Consider the following 24,181-nt stretch of genomic DNA (forward strand, 5'->3'; position numbering starts at 1 on the left):
ATAGAGAGATAAATGCCTGCCAGAACACTAGAGGTAATGTCCTTTCTTTTTTGTAAAAAAGACTTAATATCTAGGATCAGCCACAATCTTTTTGAATGACAAAGCAGGACTGAGTGCCCACTGGCCTGAGCTTGCTTCTATGTGTCACGTTCACTGAGTGCAAACAGATTTTGCATTCTCGTGTGAGTCGCCAAAACCCGCAGATATTTCCATGGGCAAGTGTCTGCAATTCTGTGCTGAAATAACAACAAATCCCAGCAAAATCAGGTCTACCCTCTCTAGGTCCAGATGAGGATTTTTTAATGGATTTCCATCATCACAAAAACTTTGCTCCTTTGCTTACAATTTCATTTTTGATTTTGCCATCACTTTATTTACAAACTATCTACAATCGTTTTGTTATATTTAATTCATTTCACTCTTTTCATCTCAACTTAGTAATGGATATTTGTTAACAGATAAATATGCACAAGCTTTCTATGGCCTTAACAATTTAGATATATCTGCTACTGATTGTAATGATAGATATGTTGATAACTTTATAAAACATTTCTTTACCAATTTAGCAGATTTAGTAATCTATTTAAAATAACTAGGTAATAGAAAACTAAGAAAAGTCATCCAAATACATTAAACATATAATAATTAATCACAACAATAATATTTAGCATGTTTGTATTTTTCAATGCAATGTTTAAGATGCTTTCTTCAAGTAACAGATATAAATGATATAATTTAAGATTATTCAAATAATTTTTATTTTATGAAAGATAACAGGAATATGAAATAAATTAGATGCAGCCTGTTAAAAACTTGAATCTTTGGGCCTGGATACATACCGGTATAGATTTCTACTTCTGATAGGCATAAGTGAATCATAAATATAGAGAGAATCTGTGATGCAATTGTCGGGTTCAATCTGAAGGCTGGTGACATAGAGGCGAATGACATATCCTAGCAGAGAAGTGAGCCTGAAGTAGCAGTTCACCCGTCCCGACGCGGCAGAGAAGTTCAGAGGAACAGAAGTACCAGCCCGTTCTGCATACTTATCAATGACATATTTTGAATCTGGGAGAAGGTACAAATGATTAGAGGTGTTAATATCTTTGACTGTATGTCTTTTAATCATATTTCCCTATCTTATTTCACATGCCCTTTATGCAACTAAGAAATACTGTCTTTAAAGCATTTCAATATATAAAATAAAACACTATAATGAACTAATGTCACTTACAGGTTTCTAAAGCTGGCACTCATTTCATCATTCGCTAAACCAGCATGAAATGTTTTATTCCAAATGTTCATCTCTCATTTCTGTTTTGATTTCAAAATTTTTCTCTATTGCTGAGTTCTTGCAAGTGATTGAAATGCAACTTCAATAAACTAATAGATGGCTTCTTTTACTATGTAAAATGTCCTCCACAATTGTATTTTCAAGTTGAATTTCAAACTCAGTTTATTGTCGTTCAACATGTACCCAGGGCATGCCCTTTTCTCACTGTTAACACTGAAGGCACACACTCAGCAATTCAGGAACAGTTTCTTCCCCTCTGCCATCCAATTCCTAAATGGACATTGAACCCTTGGACACTACCTCACTTTTTTTCTAAAATATATAGTACTCCTGCTTTTTGCAGAATTTTTAATCTATTCAATATATGTATACTGTATAAAGTATACTGAATAAGATTTACTTATTTATTTTTTATTATTATTATATTTTTCCCTTCTATTTTAAGTATTGCATTGAACTGCTGCTGCTAAGTTAACAAATTTCACGTCATGTGCCGGTAATAATAAATCTGATTCATATTTTGATGTATACAGCCAAACAAAACAACACAGCACATATAACTCACACATATAACAAGGTAATATTACCACAAATATATTAATAAATAATAAGTTGCATAACAGTACAATGCAAGTTAAAAAGTAAGCCATATAACACTACGAAAACTGCATATATGATGAGACCAGGGCTGTGGCAGGGTGTTCAGTCATCTTACAGCTTACACTGTTTCCCATCCTAATAGTGCTTGTCCTATTGCTACAGTACCTCCTGCCTGACGGTAGGGGGTCAAAGAGATTGTTGGACAGATGGGAGGGATCACTGACAATGTTAAGGGCCCCGCACACACAACACTCTTTATAAACATGCCTAATGGGTATCAGAGACATCCTAATATCTCTCTCAGCAGTCCTCGCAGTCCTTTGTAGGGACTTGCGGTCAGATGCCTTGCAATTCCTGTAGCGGTGAGGCAGCTGGTCAGGACACTCTCGATGGTGCTCCCGTAAAAATTGGTTAGAATGGGAGGTGGAGGGGGAGGTCAGATCCTCGCTTGCCTCAATCTCTTCAGGGAGTGGAGATGTAGCTGTGCTATCTTGACCAAAGAGATGGCATTGAGGGATTAGGTGAAATTGTCTGTTAGCTTGGTGTTTCCAATTTTCGCCAGAGAAGAGCTGTGTATGTGCAGTGAGGAACGGTCAGCCTACACCTTCCTAAAGGCCACAATCATCTCATTTGTTCTTGTCCATATGAAGACTCCAGTTGTTGTGCTCCCTCCATTCCACCAGCCGTTCTGCTGCCTCTCACTATATGGACTTATTGTCATTGTTGATGAGGCCAACCATCGTTGTATCATCAGCAAACTTGATGATTCAGTTTGAAATGTTCAAAATAAATTTATTATCAAAGTAACATTTACTAATGGGCATTCACAGTAAATACAAGAAACAACAATGAATGACGGCACTCAACAGGGCAGACCACAACCAATGGGCAAAAGACAACAAATTGTGCAAATACAAAATGAGACAAAAACTAAATAATAATAATAATAAATAAGCAACAAATATTGAGAAAATAAGTGTAGAGTTATCGAAAGTGAGTCCATAGGTTGTGGGAAAAGTTCAATGATGCGCAAGTGAATTTGCATGAAGTTATCCCCTCTGGTTTAAGAGCCGGATGGTCGTGGACTGATAACTGTTCCTGAACCTGGTGCTGTGGGTCTTGGGGCTCCTGTACCTTCATCCCATTGGCAGCAGTGAGGAGAGAGCATGACCTTGATGAAGCATGCTGCTTTCTTGTGATAGTGCTCCAAGTAGATGTGCTCAGTAGTGAGGAGGGTTTTACCCGAGATGGACAGGACCATATTCCCTACCTTTTGTAGGATTTTCCATTCAAGGGCATTGGTGTGTCCATACCAGGCCATGATGGAACCTGTCAATATACTCTCCACCACACAACTATTGAAGTTTGTCGAAGTTTTACTGTAAATGATATGCTTAATCTTCACAAACTTCTAAGCTGCTGTGCTTTCTTCATAATAGCACTTATGTGCTTGACTCACGACGAATCCCCTGAAATGAAAACACTGAGGAGTTTATAGTTGCTATCCATCGTCTCCTCTGAACCCTGATAAGGACTGGCTCATAGACCTCCCGTTTCCTCCTGAAGTCAATAATCAACTCCTTGGTCTTGCTGTCATTGAGTGAGAGATTGATGCCATGGCACCACTCAGCCATCTTTTCAAACTCCCTCCTACGTGCTGATTCGTCACCACCTGTGATTCGGCCAGGTAACTAAAAGCATAGTTTTAAATAGCTTGTTTCAGGTTAAGGTTGTGCTTGAGGTCAAGGCTGCCAGTGATGTTGTGGTTAAACTTTGGAACAACAAACTGAGATCCAGCATGATTCACGCTGTCCAGGAGGACCCAGATTCAAGTTCCAGACAACCTGATCTTAGATCAGAGATCACAGCAGCACAGCGTGTAGTTCTTTTTCCTCCTCCAACTCTCCGATAGCTTCCATAGTTTAGATTCAATCCTAACCTTTGGTGCTATTTCTGTGTGGTTTGCATGTTCTTCCTGTATCTGCTTTCTACATCCCAAAGACATTCTGGTTGTTGGATTAACTGGCTACCTTTGTTGATCGATGCTTTGTAGCAAATTAAAAATCAAGTTACTTAATGTTTAATTGGGAGCAGACACAAGTCATAGTTTAATATTTCAACAGGCGCATGCATGTGAGTTCTCATGATGGATCAAACGGAGAGAATAAACAGCTTCAGATTCCCTGGCACTAATATCTCAGATGACCGGTATTGGACCCACCAAATAGATGCAATTCATGAGGAAGGCGGACCAGCACTTCTACTTTATTTTTAAAAGGCTTGAGAGTACTTAGGACTATAAAATGGGCTCAATAAATAATGTTTTTCTTTATTTAGTATTACCCCTTATGTGTACTAGCACGATGTTTGCTTAAGGTTAGTCATGGTCATAGTCATAGTCATACTTTATTGATCCCGGGGGAAATTGGTTTTCGTTACAGTTGCACCATAAATAATAAATAATAATAGAACCATAAATAGTTAAATAGTAATATGTAAATTATGCCAGTAAATTATGAAATAAGTCCAGGACCAGCCTATTGGCTTAGGGTGTCTGACCCTCCAAGGGAGGAGTTGTAAAGTTTGATGGCCACATGCAGGAATGACTTCCTATGACGCTCTGTGTTGCATCTTGGTGGAATGAGTCTCTGGCTGAATGTACTCCTGTGCCCAACCAGTCCATTATGTAGTGGATGGGAGACATTGTCCAAGATGGCATGCAACTTAGACAGCATCCTCTTTTCAGACACCACCGTCAGAGAGTCCAGTTCCATCCCCACAACATCATTGGCCTTACGAATGAGTTTGTTGATTCTGTTGGTGTCTGCTACCCTCAGCCTGCTGCCCCAGCACACAACAGCAAACATGATAGCACTGGCCACCACACACTCGTAGAACATCCTCAGCATCGTCCAACAGATGTTAAAGGACCTCAGTCTCCTCAGGAAATAGAGACGGCTCTGATCCTTCTTGTAGACAGCCTCAGTGTTCTTTGACCAGTCCAGTTTATTGTCAATTCATATCCCCAAGTATTTGTAATCCTCCACCATGTCCACACTGACCCCCTGGATGGAAACAGGGGTCACAGGTACCTTAGCTCTCCTCAGGTCTACCACCAACTCCTTAGTCTTTTTCACATTAAGCTGCAGATAATTCTGCTCACACCATGTGACAAAGTTTCCTACCGTAGCCCTGTACTCAGTCTCATCTCCCTTGCTGATGCATCCAACTATGGCAGAGTCATCCGAAAACTTCTGAAGATGACAAGACTCTGTGCAGTAGTTGAAGTCAGAGGTGTAAATGGTGAAGAGAAAGGGAGACAAGACAGTCACCTGTGGAGCCCCAGTGCTGCTGATCACTCTGTCAGACACACAGTGTTGCAAGCACACGTACTGTGGTCTGCCAGGCAGGTAATCAAGAATCCATGATACCAGGGAAGCATCCACCTGCATCGCTGTCAGCTTCTCCCCCAGCAGAGCAGGACGGATGGTGTTGAACGCACTGGAGAAGTCAAAAAACATGACCCTCACAGTGCTCGCTGGCTTGTCCAGGTGGGCGTAGACACGGTTCAGCAGGTAGACGATGGCATCCTCAACTCCTAGTCGGGGCTGGTAGGCGAACTGGAGGGGATCTAAGTGTGGCCTGACCATAGGCCGGAGCAGCTCCAGAACAAGTCTCTCCAGGGTCTTCATGATGTGAGAGGTCAATGCCGTGGGTCTGTAGTCATTGAGGCCGCTGGGGCGCGGCATCTTCGGCACAGGGACGAGGCAGGATGTCTTCCACAGTACAGGAACCCTGCGGAGCCTCAGGCTCGGGTTGAATACATGGCGAAGTACTCCACATAGCTGAGGGGCACAGGCTTTGAGCACCCTGGTACTGACACCATCTGGTCCTGCAGCCTTGCTTGGGTTGAGACGTTTCAGCTGTCTTCTCACCTGTTCAGCTGTGAAGCCCACCGTGGTGGTTTCGTGTGGGGAAGGGGTATAGTGATGAGAGCAGGGTGGAGGACTGTGAGGAGGGGTAGGAGGGGAGAGTGGAATATGTGTTGATTGGGGGCCAACAACAGATGACTCATGTGGAGGATGGGCAGGGGCCACAATGTCAAATCTGTTAAAGAACAGGTTAAGTTCATTGGCCCTGTCCACACTGCCTTCAGCTCCTCTGTTGCTAGTTTGCCGGAACCCAGTGATGGTCCTCATCCCACTCCAGACCTCCCTCATGTTGTTCTGCTGGAGTTTCCACTCAAGCTTCTTCCTGTACCTGTCCTTAGCCTCCCTGTATCCTGGCTTTCAGGTCCCTCTGTATTGCCCTCAGCTCCTCCCTATTTCCATCTCTAAACGCCCTCTTTTTAGCGTTCAGGATGTCCTTAATGTCCTTTGTAACCCAAGGTTACAATTAATTTTAAATTATTACCTGTTGTAGCTGTAGCAATATAATCTGAACGAAGGCCAGCTATTAATAAAAAAATGAAAAATTATGTTATGTCTGAAGAAAAGCTGTCTGGGGTATTAAAAAAGTAGACAGAGAATTTAATCTTTGACTAAACATCCAAGTAACTTGCACACACATCCAAATAATTTCCAGAGTTTAATACAACCAAACACTTAGCAAACTGGGTTTCTTAAGAACTCATTATAAACAACTACTAGGAAATTATGCCAAAAGGCTTTAACATTACGAACATGTCCCAAGTTGATTTCAAGCTTTTTCTTCAATTTTTTAATGGAGGTGTTTAAAGTAATCAAATCAGTGGCTTTACTAAGCCGTGAATGAAGTAACTTGGGAAAAATGCTTCAAGTTTCCCACACTATTTTTATTGAGATCACTCATGTACGCGTATGAATGCGTAAATTGGAACTTACACCTCACAGATCTATAACTTGAGAAATCTGATATCAGATTCCAACTAGCAGGAAAGAGATAGCCAAGATTTTGTAGTCATTAGCAAAGCAAATGCTCTTTCAGTTAACCAACAAAAAGTACTTACAACATTTCAGTAGGCTGTAAGCCACAGACTTTCCCTTGTCTAACATTAGCTTCAACTTAGTACCTTATAGAAGTCATCCATGATGCCCAACCATTGGACAGACTATAATTTGACTGATCAGTCAGATTAAAGAATTCTCATGCAAGAAACGAGAAATATAGTCTTCATTTAAATCATTGTACATGATAATAAAATAATGGATCTACGTATGTGAGATTTACAGAGAACAGCAAATATTAAATAAAACTGTAAATATCATTTCCAATATTTCCAAAATTTGCTGATTTTAACCAAGGAAGTGAAATTCCATATATAAAACAAATTTAACAGGATATGGCATAGATCATCCTTAAAATATCAGATGCTTTAAATGATATAAGGAAGGTTATTGTTCATTAGTTTCCATTGATCACCGCGATGTAAATAATGAGTTGATTTTTATTTTATTTTTATTTTGATTCCATATGTAAGGGGCTTACAGAAATGGCATCTTTACTGGAAACTTCTGGATCTCTGAGTTTAGCTGCACGTATATAGAAGCAGGAATTTGCCATCAGTTTTCCACAGTAATAAAGGCATCTGCTGGCAGTCTTGGCCCTATTACCTTAGCATATTCTGAGCCACTAATATATTGTGTGACATAGTTTTCAATAACTGCAGTATACAGAAAGCCAAAAAGATACCATTAATAACAATCGAGTCCAGATCCACAGGAAGTCCATGGAGGTAACCAACCGAAGTACGGTTTATGAGGCTCGTCTGGATAGAGTCCTTTAAGATAGCACTGACACAGTCTTCACACACAAACAAAGCCTTCACATTTGGGACCACAAAGACAATCCAGAAATGAACAAGAACACCACCATTGTTGTTACCACTGTAAAAGAGACACAAGTTGGATTATGATTTGAAAAACATAGATTCGCCTTTTAGTGGGGTCATCCCTGCATAGAAATTCCATTTTCAGGCAACTTATTTATGGCTGTATGTTGTACAAAGCCCTAGCTCAACAGGATGCTGTAAATGAATTGGAGAAATTCCTATAGACTTTACTTCCCCTGCTACTTATATGGATTCTGTTTTCGAGGAAACTGACATTGCTGGCTATACAGTAAACAGTATGCTAAATCATATGCATCGTCCTACCTCCAACTCATTTTAAAATAACTTCTCACTCAATATCAGTGTAACACTTTGGTTTATCATCATATATTAATACAGTTATGCTGTTGCAGATTTTATTTTCTGCACGTTTTCTCTAAATGCATTGTGTTCCTTTAATTACATTATACAATTGAGTATTTCATTTTTGCTCTTTCAAATAAAAATTCAGTTGATCGATAAGTTAGGCTTGTTGAGTTAGCCAATAGGATTTATCTTGGGAACAGCCCAGAGTGAGCATGGGAAAAAGGGAGGGGTAGCCATTTTCTAGAGAGAGTGTGGGATCAGAGAAGGAGAAAGAAGGAAAATGGAAACAGACAATGAACATAGCAGAGGAACATGGTGAAATGCTTACAGAACCCATTTGGCAGGACAGATACTGCTGTCGGGAAAATTCTTATGCAGACAAGATCCTCACAGAGAATATACAGATAACTTTTAGTTAGCTAGTTATCACACGACCTTGGAGAAAGATTGACGCTTTGTTCTTTGATGTCACGTGGATATTTATTTATGTTTTGCTTGGGCTGTGTTTTCATGCAGAACTGTACAGTACTGTGAGTAAACACAGTGAAACAAACTGGGATAATGACACAACAATGAGCTCCAACAACATCTGAACACTATTGACCAATAGATATGTAATGGGCCCTTTTTCTTTATTCTGTTTATTATAGTTTAAAATATTTGTTAATACAATTTTAATTTACATATTTGTATATGTAACAGTCTTACTTTCCCTTAAAGGAACATTCAACCTTTTATGTGTTGTGTTTAGCCAAATCATATTTGCCCTAGATGAGTTTATTTATTGGAAATAATCCCATGCATTGTAGAGTTGTGTTGCTGTTCGCTTGTATTCACCGTAATTGCTAACTCAGTATGAGCCTACAGTGAAAGGATTACATCAGCAGGACCAAGGAGATGATCATTGACCTCAGAAGAAAGAAGCCAGAGGTCCACAAGTCAGTCCTCATCAGAGGATCAGAGGAGGAGAGGGTCAGCAACTTTAAATTCCTTGGTATCACACATAAAAGTTGCTGGTGAACGCAGCAGGCCAGGCAGCATCTCTAGGAAGAGGTACAGTGGACGTTTCGGGCCGAGACCCTTCGTCAGGACTAACTGAAAGAAGAGCCTTGGTGTTGTTATTTTGGAGGAGCTATCCTGGCACAGAAGTGCAATTATGAAGAAAGCTTGGCAGTGCCTCTACTTCCTTAGCAGTTTGCGTAGATTTCGCATGACAAACCTGTAGATGTGAAGTGGGAAGTATATTGACTGGCTGCATCACAGCCTGATATGGAAACACCAATGCCCTTGAACGGAAAATCCTACTAAAAGTGGTGGACACACCCCTGTTCATCATGGGTAAAGCCCTCCCCACCATTCAGCACATCTACACCTGGCGTTGTCACAGGAAAGCAGCATCCCTCATCAGGGAACCTCACCATCAGGAAGGTGGTACAGGAACCTCAGGACTTACACCACCAAAGTCAGAATAATTATTGCCCCTCAACCATCAGTCACATATACCCAAGGGGAAAACTTCAATCAACCTCACTTTCCCATTCATTGAAATGATCCCACAACCCATGGACTCACCTTCAGGGACTCCTCATGTTCTTGATATTTATTGTTTGTTTATTTATTATTATTATTATTATTACTCTTTTTTTGCTGTTTGTTGCCTTTTGCACAGTGGTTGAATGCTTAAGTTGGTGCAGTCTTTAAGGTTATTATCCTATTATGTATTTATTTAGTATGCCTGCAAGAAAATGAATTTCAGGGTTGTATTTGGTGACATATATGTACTTTGATAATAAATTTACTTTGAAATCCACAGATGCTTCTTGATATGCTGAAAACTTTCACCATTTTCTATTTTCATTTTAGACACCCAACATTTGCAATTTTTTGATTTTCAATATGTTAAATAATTTCTTTTATATGGAAACTGCCTACAGTAAAATGTAAATGAATTAGTTTTGAAATATTAATAAAGTATTAATAGCAACAGTGTAAAACTAACTCCAGATAACAGCTAAAGCATAGAATCTATTTTCATTATATAAACTGGCATAAACAAAGTAGATTTAGAATAACTTGTAAAAACATGAGAGATGCCTGAAAAATGTGATCCAACATCCTAAATATCTAGCCTGGAACTTTCCCAGTGCCCAGCCATTGTTGAACAGATTATTGTAAACTGTCTTTGAACTTCTCAATACCAGGAACAAAAGTTTAGAAAAGCACCTTGGTGATGGAAATGTTCTGTCAATGCTAACCCTAATCAGCCTCTGAGAAAACCTAGATCAACAATAGTCTTTCAATAAGAAAGCAATTTATACTTTATACTTTATTGTTGCCAAACAATTGATACCAGAGCGAACAATCATCACAGCGATATTTGATTCTGCGCTTCACGCTCCCTGGAGTACAAATCCTTAATAAATATTAAAAATTTAAATTATAAATCATAAATAGAAAATAGAAAAGGGAAAGTAAGGTAGTGCAAAAAAGACTGAGAGGCAGGTCCGGATATTTGGAGGGTACGGCCCAGATCTGGGTCAGGATCCATTCAGCAGTGTTATCACAGTTGGAAAGAAGCTGTTCCCAAATCTGGCCGTACAAGTCTTCAAGCTCCTGCACCTTCTCCCAGAGGGAAGAGGGACAAAAATTGTGTTTTCCTGTAACTTGCCATTTTCCATCCCATTTTCCAGAGATACCACTGTACCCACAGGCTTCATTCATTTTTAATTGAGAGAGAATGTCTAGGCAACTACATACAAATTACAGAAATTTAGCCTCCGATCTTTCCTGAGGACACACATTGAAATACCTTAAGTCAGAAATGGTCGATTGCTTGTATAACTTGGAGAAAAGTGATTTTTGATAAACATTATTAATCTGGAAGAAAAGGAATGTACAATCATTAAGTGTAAAATAGAAACAAAGATTATACTTTTTAATTTAGGTATTTATGATGAAAAATTGCATCAAACATCAAAGCAGTTGCTCTGTGCAATTTGTGACTGAGTGGTCAATCCCTAAGTCAAACAAAACACAAAACCTGCTGGGTCCACATGTTTGCCAACACCATAGAAGAGCTATAAAGTGACTAAGCATGGAAACAGGTTCATCAGTCCAATCACCTATATTGAACAAGATGCCTATCTAAGCTAGAACCACTTGCTTGTGTTTAGCCCACACCCACCTGAAACTTTCCTATGCATTAAACTGTTCAAGTTCACTTTAAATGTTGTTATTGTACCTACCTTAATCACTTTCTCTGGCACCTCATTCCATGTACCGTAAGACCACAACACATAGGAGTAGAATTAGGCCACTTGGCCCATCAAGTCTGCACCACTATTCAATCATGACTGATCATTTTTTTTCTCCTCCTCAACCCCATTTCCCAGCCTTCTCCCCATAACCTTTGATGCCATGTCCAATCAAGAACCCATCAATCTCTGCCTTAAGTACACCCAATGACCTGGCCTCCACAGCTGCATTGGCAACAAATTCCACAAATTCACCACCCTCTGGCTAAAGACATTTCTCCGCATCTCTGTTTTGAATGGGCACCCCTCTATCCTGAGGCTGTGCCTTCTTGTCCTAGACTCTCCCATCATGGGAAACACTCTTTCCATCTACTCTGTTTAGGCATTTCAACATTCAAAAGTTTTCAATGAGATCCCCCCCGCAATCCTTCTAAATTCATCCTTCAGTGTGAAGATGTCGCCCCTCAGGATCTTTTTAAATTTTTGCCCTCTCACCTTAAATATATGGCCCCCTAGATTTTGGTTCCCCTTTCCTTGGAAAAAGTCTATGTGCATTCATCCAATCTAAGCCTATTATGATTTAATACCTCTCCATAAGATTATCCCACAGTCTCCTATGTTCTAAGAAGTAAAGTGCTAGCCTACCTATTCTCTCTATATAATTCATGCCCAGTCAACATTCTCATAAATCTTCTTTGCATGCTTTCTTGCTTAATGGCATTTCTCCTATTACAGGGCAATCAAAATCACACAACACTGCAGGTTCAACCTCACTAGCATCTTGTACAACTGTAACATAACATCCCAAATCCTATACTCAGTGCCCTGAGTATTGAAAGCCAGAGTGCCAAATACTTTCTTCAGTATCCTGTCCACCTATGACACCGCTTTCAGGAATCTATACATGTTTACTCCTATGTTCTACAACAGTCCTCAATTCACAATGAAAGTCATTAAGCCAACTATGTACCCATTTAGCTAGCTCTCCCTGGATCTCATACAATTAACTCTCCAGACAAGCCTTTCAAGGAAGACTTTGTTAAAAGGGGCTTTTTGGAACTTTGTGTGAGGAAAGACAGGCAGATGATAGGGGAAAAAACTGCAGTCCGAGGGATGAGTTGAAGTGTAACATGGGGGAAAATCAAAAAGGGTGATGAACACAGAATTGAAGGCATTATATTTAAAGATCACAGTATACGGAGTAAGGTAGATGATCTTGTTGTGCAGTTAGACATCGGCAGGTATGATGTGGACATCGCTGAGTTGTGGCTGGAATAAGATTGAAGTTGGGAGCTTGACATTCAAGGATAGGTGGAGTTGTGGATAATGAAGTAGGTTTTCAAAGCTTGCAGAGAGATTTATGCCAGTTAGAAGAGTGGGCTGAAAGATGGCAAATGAAGTTTAACGTTGATAAATATGAGGTGCTACATTTTGGTAGGACTAATCAAAATAAGACATGCATGGTAAATAGTTAGGCATTGAAGAATGCAGTAGAACAGAGGGATCTAGGAATAATGGTGCATAGTTCCCTGAAGGTGGAATCTCATGTGGATAGGGTGGTGAAGAAAGCTTTTGGTATGCTGACCTTTATAAATCAGAGCATCGAGTATAGGAGTTGGGATGTAATGTTGAAATTGTACAAGGCATTGGTGAGGCCAAATTTGGAGTATTGTGTAGAGTTCTGGTCACCGAATTATAGGAAAGATGTCAACAAATTAGAGAGGGTACAGAGAAGATTTACTAGAATGTTACCTGGATTTTATCACCTGAGTTACAGAGAAAGGTTGAACAAGTTGGGTCTTTATTCTTTGGAGTGTAGAAGGTTGCGGGGGGACTTGATAGAGGTATTTAGAATTATGAGGGGGATAGATAGCGTTGACGTGGACAGGCTTTTTCCATTGAGAGTAGGGGAGATTCAAACAAGAGGACATGAGTTGAGAGTTAAAGGGCAAAAGTTTAGGGGTAACTTGAGGGGGAACTTCTTTTCTCAGAGAGTGGTAGTTGTGTGGAACGAGCTTCCAGCAGAAGTGGTTGAGGCAGGTTCGATATTGTCATTTAAAGTAAAATTGGATAGATATATGGACAGGAAAGGAATGGAGGGTTATGGGCTGAGTGCAGGTCGGTGGGACTAGGTGAGAGTAAGCGTTTGGCACGGACTGGAAGGACCGAGATGGCCTGTTTCTGTGCTGTAATTATATATAGTTATATGGTTATATATGATACACATTATTTCAAAAGAACAGGCAGGTAGGCAGAGGGTATGGATTTGGTTCTGTTGATAAAAAATGAAATCAGTTCATTAGAAAGAGGTAACACAGGATCAGAAGTTAAAGAGCCCTTGTGGGGAAAGTTAAGAAACTGCAAGGATAAAAAGACTCTGATGAATGATACATACAGGTCTCTGAACAGTAGTCAGGAGGTGGGATACAAATTACAATGGGAGATAGAAAAGTCTTGTAAAAAGGGTAATGTTATGATAGTCATGAGGGATTTCAATATGCCGCTAGATTGGGAAAATCAAGTTGGTAGAATGCCTATGAGATGGCTGCTTAGAGCAGTTTGTGGTTGAGCCCACTAGGGAAAAGGCAATCTGGATTAGGTGTTGTGTAATGAACCAGATATGAATAGGAAGTTTAAGGTAAAATAACCCATAGAAGGCAGTGATCATTACCCTGCAATCTGAGATGGAGATGTATCAGTATTACAGTGGAGTAAAGGGAATTACAGAGGCATAAGAGAAGAGCTGGCCAAAGTAGATTGGAACAGGACACTAGCAGGGATGAGGGGAAGTACAGCAATGGCTGAAGTTTCTGGGGACAATTCAAAGGCACAGGATAGATACATCTCAAAGATGAAGAAGTATTCTAAAGGGAGGATCATGTAACCATGTAACCTTAGCTGACAAGGGAAGTCAAAGACAGCATAAAAGGGAAAGAGAGGGCATCTAATATCACAAAAAACTAGAGGGAACTTGAAGGATTGGGAAGCTTCTGAAAAGCAACAAAAGGCAACTAAAAAATAAGCCATAAGGAGAGAAAAGAAATATGAAGGTAGCTAACATGAAAGAGGATACCAGAAGTTTTTCAGATAAGTAAAGAGTAAAAGAGAGGCAAGGGTGGAAAATGACACTGGAAGGGTAGTAATGAGGTTCAAAAAGCTGGCAAATGAATTTAATAAGTATTTTGCATCAGTTTTCACTGGATGACCTTAGCAGTATGGCAGAAATTCGAGAGTGTTAGGGGCAGAAGTGAGTGTAGTTGCTATTACTAAGGAGAAGGTGCTTGGGAAGCTGAATGTTCTGAAGGTAGATAAATCACCTGGACCAGATCGACTATACCCCAGGGTTCTGAAGAGATAGTGAAGGCGTTAGATTCTGGAATGGTTCCGGAGGACTGGAAAATTGCAAATGTCATTCCACACTTTAAGAAGGGAAGGAGGCAAAAGAAAGAAAACTACAAGCTAGTTACCTTGACCTCAGTGGTTGGGAAGATATTGAAGTCCATTACTAAAGATAAGGTTTCGGGGTACTTGGAGATACGTGATAAAATAGGCCAATGTCAACATGGTTTCCACAAGGGGAAATCTTGCCTGACAACTCATTTGGAATTCTATGAGGCAATGACAGTCAGGTTAGTTAAAGGAGAGTCAGTTGATATTGGCTGCTGGCGACTAGAGGTGTTCCACAGGGATTGGTGTTGGTACTACTTCTTTTCACATTATGTCTCAGTGGTTTGGATGCTGGAATTGATGGCTTTCTGACTAGGTTTGAAGACAATAGGCAGAGGGGCAAGTAGTGTTAAGGAAGACGGGAGTTTGCAAAAGGACTCAGACAGATTAGGAGAAAGGGCAAAGAATTGGCAGATGGAATATAGCATAGGGAAGTGTTTGATCATGCATTTTTGGTAGAAGTATAAAGGTGTAGACTATTTTCTAAAAGGGGAGAAATTTCAAAAATCAGAGGTGCAAAGATACTTGGGAGTACTTTTGCATGATTTTCTAAAGGTTAACTTGAAGGTTGAGTCAGTGGAAAGGAAGGGGAATATAATGTTAGCCTTCATTTTGACTGGAATGTAAGAACAAGGATGGAATGCTAAGGCTTTATAGGGCATTATTCAGACTACACATGGAGTTCTGTGAATCGTTTTGGGCCTCTTATCTGAGAAAGGAGGTGCCGACATTGGAGAAGCTCCAGAGGAGGTTCACAAGAATTATTCCGGCAATGCAAAAGTTAATGAATGAGGATCATTTGAAGGCTGTCGACCTGTACTCGCTGGGATTTAGAAGAATGAGGGGGGAATCTCATTAAAACCTACTGAATATTGAATGACCTAGAAAATTGCTGTGGAGAGGTGTCCATTTAGAACAGAGATGGGAAGGTGTTTCTTTAGCCAGAGAATAATGAGTTTGTGGAATTCATTGTGAATTGCCCTGTGGTTGGATAGAGTTAATTGGAGTTTGGGGGTTGTTGGGGCAGTGTGGCTCGAAGAGCCTACTTTGCACTGTATCATTAAATAAGTAACTCTGTTCCTCCAGCAGTTTGATCTGGTTTTAACACACCAGGTGTTGCCTGGGTTGAAATGTACAGTATAAGCTACAAGAAGAGGTTGGGCAAAACTAGATTGTTATCTCTGGACTGACAGATGCTGAGAAGCAACCTGATAGAAGTATATAAAATTATAAGAATCATAAAGTGGGTAGATAGTCTGAGTCATTTTCCGGAGAAAATGTCAGTTACTAGAGCGTATAAGTTTAATGTGAGAGGGAGAAAGTTTAAAGGAGATGTGCAAGGCAAGTTTATTTGCAATGGGAGTAGTGGGAGCCAGGTATGCACTGCCAGGGAAGGTGGCAGTACAGATATAATAGCAACAGGAATCATTTATACAGACATGTGAAAAGGCAGGGAAGAGAGGGATATGGACCCTGTGTAGGAAGAAGGGATTAGGTTAGATTAGCATCATGGTTAGCACAAACATGTTGGGACAAAGGTTCAGTGCTTAATATGAGCCAGGATCCACACTGTAAGTAGGCTGTGCAGCCAGAGACAAAGTGCAGAGAGAGAGCCAGGGCCAGGGGCCAGGTTCCACACTGTGTCCCAACTGTGCAGTTGGAGCTGGGACTGGGGGCCTGAAACAACAGGGATCAAGAAAATGATAGGTTTGCAGCTGGAGTCAGGGTGGTCAGTGCTTTTATATTTTCCACCTTTGGTTAAGTTCACTGGATTCAGTGTAAAATAGGGTGAAATAAACGTGTGTTTGGATATTAATGGGTGTTACATGCAATAGTCTAGAAAATATGCTCATATAGCTCTACCAAGGTGCTATGGTATCATATTATTCGACTTTTATTATATTCAAAGTAATACCATTTATCTTAAGTATTGCATTATTTCAAGATACTTTAATGTTTTTGGTTCAAATTCCAGTTCTTCGCACCTAGAGGTCCAAGGGATGAAATGGAATGTTACAAGGACACCCTCAAACTTTCTGTGAAAATACTTGGCATTGACATGTAAAGCTAACAAGGTGGAGCAATGAAGGAAATGGTCTGGCAACATCTTCTTTATGAGGAATCTTTCCACATTGAATAAGCAATGAAACTGAAAGGAGAAATCAAAGGGGTAAGGAAAACAAGCACAGCTTGTTCTTCCCCCAATCAACATGTGTGATATCCATTTATGGGCTTTATACGTCTAAGATTTGGCTCAATATAATCTGCAGGATTCTAATTCAGAATTAGGACAATGAAGATTGTTTTTCTGTAGTCTCTGTGTTTTGTCAGGAGAGTTAGAAAGTCTACTGAGTACACACTGGACCCACCAATATGCCCCACCAGTATGTAAAACAATATGTATTAACAGCAGAGTTTTAATCTAGCAATTGTATTTTGTATAAATTTGTATTCAAGTAAATAAGTTTGAATCAATAAATATCAAAGAACTTGTCATTTCCTGAAACCGTGTCTTTTGTGGAAAATCAATTGTGATGAGTTTGATCACAAGTCAAAATAGTGATATGAAAGTTTCTTACCACTTGCTGAACTTTGTCTGCCATGTGCAGAAATTCAGGGGAATCCTTTCTCCGATATTCAGGTATAAACTCAACATTAGCTATGCGGAATAATCCAGCAAAATATAAAGCACTGTTGTTTTGAGTTCTCACTGCTCAGTAGAAGAAATATTATATTTTAACATATTTTAATGAACACAAAAGAAAAAAAATACTCCTTTGACACAAGCAACAATTACAAATACATTCAATCTTATTTAAGCAAATCATCTACAGCTATTCAATTCCCATTGATGCTTTACGTTTGGCTAAATTTCTAGCGTATGAACTGGCAGTTACCACAACTATCTGACATTAATTTAAGTATTTAAATGAGGTCCAGTTGGCCAACAGGAACTCAAGTTCGATTGGAGTGCTCATTGTGCTTCCCAGTCCAATTTCATCTTGTGGTCCAGCCAAATAAAAGTGAGATCAAGAACAGGCAGTTTCATAGAGCGTAAAACAGTACTGCACTGAACATGCCATTAGGCCGATAATATTGTGCTAATCTTGAGGCCAGTTTATACTAAATGTCCTTCTCCTGTGCATCATCCCTATCCCTTCATTCCCTTCATATCCATGCATCTAAAACCCTCATGAACTAGATCACTACTACCCCTGGTAACCTATTCCAGGCATCTAGCACTTACTGCGTTAAAAAAAAATTGCCACACACATCACCTTTCAACTTCATCCCTTTAACCTTGTGTAATGCCCTGGTTAGTACTCTACATTGTGGCTGCAGCAGCCTCGGTCCTAATTGGATGACACACATTCCTCATCATCCCTCATCTTCAACAATAATCCAAAGAGGCTGAAAGCAGATCAGGCTGCTCTTACAGAACTACTAAATGAAATACCTACAGCACAACAGTAAAGATGTGAACCAAGGCATTACACTTATAAGCATGTTTTCTGGTGCTTGCTATTTCTACACTGGGGAAAAGTATCTGACTGTCTGCACCATCTATGTCTCCCATGATTTTAAGAATCTCTATCTGGTTTTCCCTCTACCTCTGACACTCTAGGGAGAAAAACACAAACTTGCCCAACCTTTCCTTATAGCTCATACCCCCTAAACCAAGCAGCAAGTTAATAAATGCCTTCTACACCCTCTCTACAGCCTCCACATCGTTTCCATAAGGGGGTGACCAGAAATGCACCAAATACTCCGTGCTGTCTGACTGCGGTTTTATTTAGCCTCAGCTTGATTTCCTTACTCTTCTATTTAATATCCCTAGCAGTGAAGGCAAGCATGTCATTTGCTTTGTTTACCACCTTACCAACTTGTGTAGCCTCTTTCAGCAGACTATGGACCTAGACCCCAAGATCCCTCTGTACCTCAGTGCTATAAACAAGTCTACCAATAACTTTACAGTATACCTTCTCCTTTCATTTGACCTTCCAAAGTGCAACACCTCACACTGGCCTGGAATAAATGCTGTCTGCCACTTCTCTGTCCATATCTGTAAGACCATAAAACCATAAGACATAGTGCAAATGGGCCATTCAGCCCATCGAGTCTTTTCTGTCATTTCATCATGGCTGATCCATTTTCCTCTCAAACTCATTCTCCCGCCTTCTCCTCTTAATCTTTCACACCTTGACTTATCATGAATCTATCAATCCTTGCCTTAAATACATCAAGAATCTATCAATGCCTGCCTTAAATCCAATGACCTGGCCTCCATTGAAATCCACAGGTTCACCCCCCTCTGGCTAAAAAAATTTCTCCTCATCTCCATTCTAAATGGAATGCCCTCTATTCTGAGGTTGTGCCCTCTGGTCTTAGATTCCCCCAAATACAGGAAACATCTTCTCCACATCCACTCTATCTAGGTTTTTCAAATATTTGATAGGTTTCAATAAGATCCTTCTTTATTCTTCTAAATTCCAACAAGTACAAGCCCAGAGCCATCAAATGCTCCGCATAAGATAAGCCTTTCATTCCTGGAATCATTTTCGTGAACCTCCTTTGAACCCTCTCCAATGTCAGCACACCCTTTCTTAGATAAAGGGCTCAAAATTGCTCTCAATACTCCAAGTGAAGCCTCACAGTGCTTTATGAAGCCTCAGCAGTACATCCTTGCTTTTATATTCTAGTCCTCTTAAAATAAATGCTAACATTGCATTTGCTTTCTACACCACAAACTCAACCTGCAAATTAACCTTTAGGAAATCCTGTATGAGAATGCCCCTTTGCACCATGGATTTTTGAATTTTTTTTCCCACATTTAGAAAATTTATTTCTTCATTTCCCATTTATTTCTTCTATCAAGGTGCATGACCATACACTTGCCGACACTGTATTCCATCTGGCACTTCTTTGTCCATTTTCCTAATCTGCTCAAGTCCTTCTGCAGACTCTTTGCTTCCACATCACTACCTGCCTATCCCTCTATCTTCATATTGTCCACTAACTTGGGATCCAGGGAAGTTTGGCCAGGTGGATTCAGAATTGGCTTGCCTGCAGAAGGCAGAGGGTGGTGGTGGAGGGAGTACATTCAGATTGGAGGATTGTGACTAGTGGTGTCCCACAAGGATCTGTTCTGGGACCTCTACTTTTCGTGATATTTATTAACGACCTGTACGTGGGGGTAGAAGGGTGGGTTGGCAAGTTTGCAGACGACACAAAGGTTGGTGGTGTTGTAGATAGTGTAGAGGATTGTCAAAGATTGCAGAGAGACATTGATAGGATGCAGAAGTGGGCTGAGAAGTGGCAGATGGAGTTCAACCCGGAGAAGTGTGAGGTGGTACACTTTGGAAGGACAAACTCCAAGGCAGAGTACAAAGTAAATGGCAGGATACTTGGTAGTGTGGAGGAGCAGAGGGATCTCAGGGTACATGTCCACAGATCCCTGAAAGTTGCCTCACAGGTGGATAGGGTAGTTAAGAAAGCTTATGGGGTGTTAGCTTTCATAAGTCGAGGGATAGAGTTTAAGAGTCATGATGTAATGATGCAGCTCTATAAAACTCTGGTTAGGCCACACTTGGAGTACTGTGTCCAGTTCTGGTCACCTCACTATAGGAAGGATGTGGAAGCATTGGAAAGGGTCCAGAGGAGATTTACCAGGATGCTGCCTGGTTTAGAGAGCATGTATTATGATCAGAGATTAAGGGAGCTAGGGCTTTACTCCTTGGAGAGAAGGAGGATGAGAGGAGACATGATAGAGGTGTACAAGATAATAAGAGGAATAGATAGAGTGGATAGCCAGCGCCTCTTCCCCAGGGCACCACTGCTCAATACAAGAGGACATGGCTTTAAGGTAAGGGGTGGGAAGTTCAAGGGGGATATTAGAGGAAGGTTTTTTTACTCAGAGAGTGGTTGGTGCATGGAATGCACTGCCTGAGTCAGTGGTGGAGGCAGATACACTAGTGAAGTTTAAGAGACTACTAGACAGGTATATGGAGGAATCTAAGTTGGGGGCTTATATGGGAGGCAGGGTTTGAGGGTCGGCACAACATTGTGGGCCGAAGGGCCTGTACTGCCCTGTGCTATGTTCCATGTTAACTTGGCCACAAAGCCATCAATTCCATCATTCAAATCATTAACATACAATGTAAAAAGAAGTGGTCCCAACACTGACCCCTGCAAAACACCACTAGTCATCAGCAACCAATCATAAAATCCTCCTTTCATTCCCATTCTTTACCCCCTGCCAATCAGTCAATGCTCTATCCATGCTCTATCCTTCCTAAAATACCCTGGGCGCTTATCTTGCTCAGCAGCCTCATGTCAAAGGCCTTCTGAAAATCCAAATACATAACATTCACTGATACTTCTTTATCTATCCTGCTTGTTATTTCCTCAAAAACTTAACTCATAACAGATCTATATCCCACTATTCTCCTTGATAGTCCTTCATACTGTCAGCAACTCAAGTGTGTCATCCTCAAACTTGCTAATCCACACATTTACATTTTCATCCAAATCTTTGAGATATATCACAAACAGAGGTCCTATCAGTGATCCTTGTGGAACATCAATGATCACAGACATCCAGCCAGAATAACAACCTTCTTCCCCTGTTCTCTACCTTCTATTGGCAACCCAGTACCAAATCCAGCCTTGCAATTCACCTGTGTGCCTTTATCTTCTGATAAATACCTCATCTTCCTTATCTTCTGAACCAAATGCCTTAAAATCCATGTAGATAACATCTACTGCTTTATCCTCATTAAAATCCTTTGTCAGCTCCTTAGAAAATTTGATCAAGCTTGTAAGCCATCACCTTACTAAACCATGCTGAATGTCCTCAAGATGGCCCTGCCTTTCCAAATGCAAAGAAATTCTATCCCTTTGTATCCTCCACTAGCTTCCCTACCACTGAGGTGGAGTTTAAATATTGTAGATCACTGGCTTATAATTATCCGTATGCTCTATCCTGAACGAAAGTTCAACTTCTGCTACTTTCCAATCCTTTAGGACTTCTTCTCCCTTCCCCTGGGACACTGTACAAGTAACACTTGCTCTTGCCATCTCCCTTGAACAAACTTCTTCAATGTAACTGTCTTCAAAATCAAGGGTTCAGAAACAAATGTTTAGGTAAAAGTCATTAAGCCACACAAACCTATTCAGCAGTTTAAATACATCTTGACTGATTCGTGAGGCAGTCGCACATTAAATGTCCCAGTTCAATCAAAGATCTTCCTCAATTAATTTCACAGTCCCAGCAGAGGAAATTATATCTGTGCATCAACCTTATCAACTTGTTTAATCACCTTATGTACTTGATTATTGTGTTTATGCTCAAGAGAATGTAAACCCTCTATGCAACCTCCTTATAATGTCTATTAGCCTGGTGTAAGTCACAAGAAGATATGCAAGGTCTACCATCACTTCAAATTTTGGCACGCAGATCTGAATGCAGTACTCCAACATAACCATAACTTCATAGTCAATACTATCCAAGTTCAGTAGGAGAGATTCCTTAAGGTTGTTATAGCTGGGGTTGGTAATGAGGATAAGCTCCCACTATCTATTAAATGCTCCCAATAGTGTGCACCTCAAATAGCCTCTGACAACCAAGTCCAGCTCCTGGCTTTCACGTGTGGCTTTGCTACTGAGGCCAGTGGAACCTACTGACAGGAGAAGGGGCAAAGGCAGTTTACTGCCACCTTAAAACCAGTCGCTTCAGGCAGATGAGCCCCGTCAGCCGCCGTTAGCAGCTCATCTAGAAGGAATACTCAGATCTGAAACGTCTGCTGCCTTGCAGCTATGTCCACTATGGGGAAGGACTTGGGAGTAAACCCCGAGGGGAAAATTCAGAGCTGGAGTCCTACGTTGAGTTAAATGCTGACTGGCAATTCCTGCAACGTTGTTGGTAACAAACTGTATCAGTCTCTGCCATTCCTTTGGATTCATCAGACGCATGGAGATGGAGAGCTTGCTACATGGGCAACAGCTTGATCTACATATCGTACTGCCCAGGCTTGCATATCTAGACAGCTAGAATGCAATATCCATGGTTGACCCTAACCAATAGAGGCCTCACTCACTCACTCCCTAAGAGAATTAGATGAAGGAGGAAAAGACCTATAAAGTGTGGGGAAAGAATAGAAATCTGGGACAAATTCAATGGACCTTTGGAAGAGTTGGCGTAGACTTAATGACCTTCCTCTAATAATCCTCGCCCATATTTTTATGATTCTGTATTAATTTTATTGTAGAATAAAACAGCAAATTAATTAATTACAGCCTTTGTCTTGATGTGCACTAAGAAATATTAAGGAAGTGACAATAGGGAAGATACAGAATTTCAGTTTGGTTCACCAGAGGGTCTAACTCTTTGTAGCTTCAAGAAGTTTATCTTGTAACCAAATTCAATTTCTGTAACAGTAAGTCAATAATATAAAGGAGAACTAATATTGCTGTACCAGAGATGATAAATACAGAAGATCACAAACTTATAACTCATGATATTGAAGCTAACGTCCAGTTCTCAATTGAGCAGCTAAGCTTGCAAACAAAATTAATGCTTTCAATTGATTGTATGCTTTAATCCACTATAGGTGTTAACTCAATCAAGGATATTTTGACTACCTTTGATTTAATTGAACATATTTGCTTCCAATATAGAACTGGACCTGAGCAGCCTGCTCATTCCCTATCATTTAGCGATTTCGTCTATTTTCCTTTGGATACAGATAAGTGAAATACTCACAAACAAAGACCCACAATAAAGTCCAAGTTATTATTACAATAACAAGAACCATCAGAGTAAGGAAGATTATTTTTTTGTTTATAAAGACACACTTGGTCATTTCACCAAACCGACATTTCTGTGATAACTTGGACCTCTTATTTGCTTTTCGTGGACTTTTCTTCAGAGGTACTCTTCCATCTACATTGGTCACGTAGACTGATATTTCAGACACCTGCATGTAAAACAGAAGAAAATCTGCACTATAGTCACTAGCTTCGCTAATTCAGGACTTCTAACATAGAAAAGTCACAATATATTTTACAAATGGATGATAAATCAAAGAACAATTATTTAGAATCACAAACAAGAGAAAATCTGCAGATACTGTAAATCCAAGTATCACACACAAAATGCTGGAGGAACTCAGCAGGCCAGGCAGCAGCTATGGAAAAGAGTAAACAGTCGACACTTTGGGTCAAGACCCTTCATCAGGACTGGAAAAAAAAGATGAGAAGTCAGAGTAAGAAGGTGGGGGCAGGGGAGGAAGAAGAACAAGGTGGTAGGTGATAGGAGAAACCGGAAAGTTGACTGGTGAAAGAGGTAAAGGACTGGGGAAGGGGCGCTACCTCCTTCTAGTGCTCCTCCCCCTTCCCTTTCTTCCATGGTCT

General features: G+C 40.3%; 1 protein-coding gene across 1 annotated transcript in view; it reads right to left on the reverse strand.

Moving 5' to 3' along the window:
- Window positions 1–23,751, reverse strand: part of LOC134347777 (transmembrane protease serine 7-like) — a 138,359-nt gene extending 114,608 nt beyond the window's left edge. Inside the window, exons 1-6 of the mRNA XM_063050182.1 lie at window positions 23,532–23,751; window positions 17,350–17,480; window positions 10,879–10,946; window positions 7,565–7,758; window positions 6,308–6,346; window positions 840–1,068 (exon numbers count right to left, since the gene is read on the reverse strand). Of these exons, the coding sequence (XP_062906252.1) occupies window positions 840–1,068; window positions 6,308–6,346; window positions 7,565–7,758; window positions 10,879–10,946; window positions 17,350–17,480; window positions 23,532–23,751 (881 nt within the window). The remainder of the gene's footprint in view (window positions 1–839; window positions 1,069–6,307; window positions 6,347–7,564; window positions 7,759–10,878; window positions 10,947–17,349; window positions 17,481–23,531) is intronic.
- Between the last annotated feature and the right edge of the window lie 430 nt (window positions 23,752–24,181).

The sequence above is a fragment of the Mobula hypostoma genome, chromosome 6 (genome assembly GCF_963921235.1).
Source record: "Mobula hypostoma chromosome 6, sMobHyp1.1, whole genome shotgun sequence".
NCBI lineage: Eukaryota > Metazoa > Chordata > Chondrichthyes > Myliobatiformes > Myliobatidae > Mobula > Mobula hypostoma.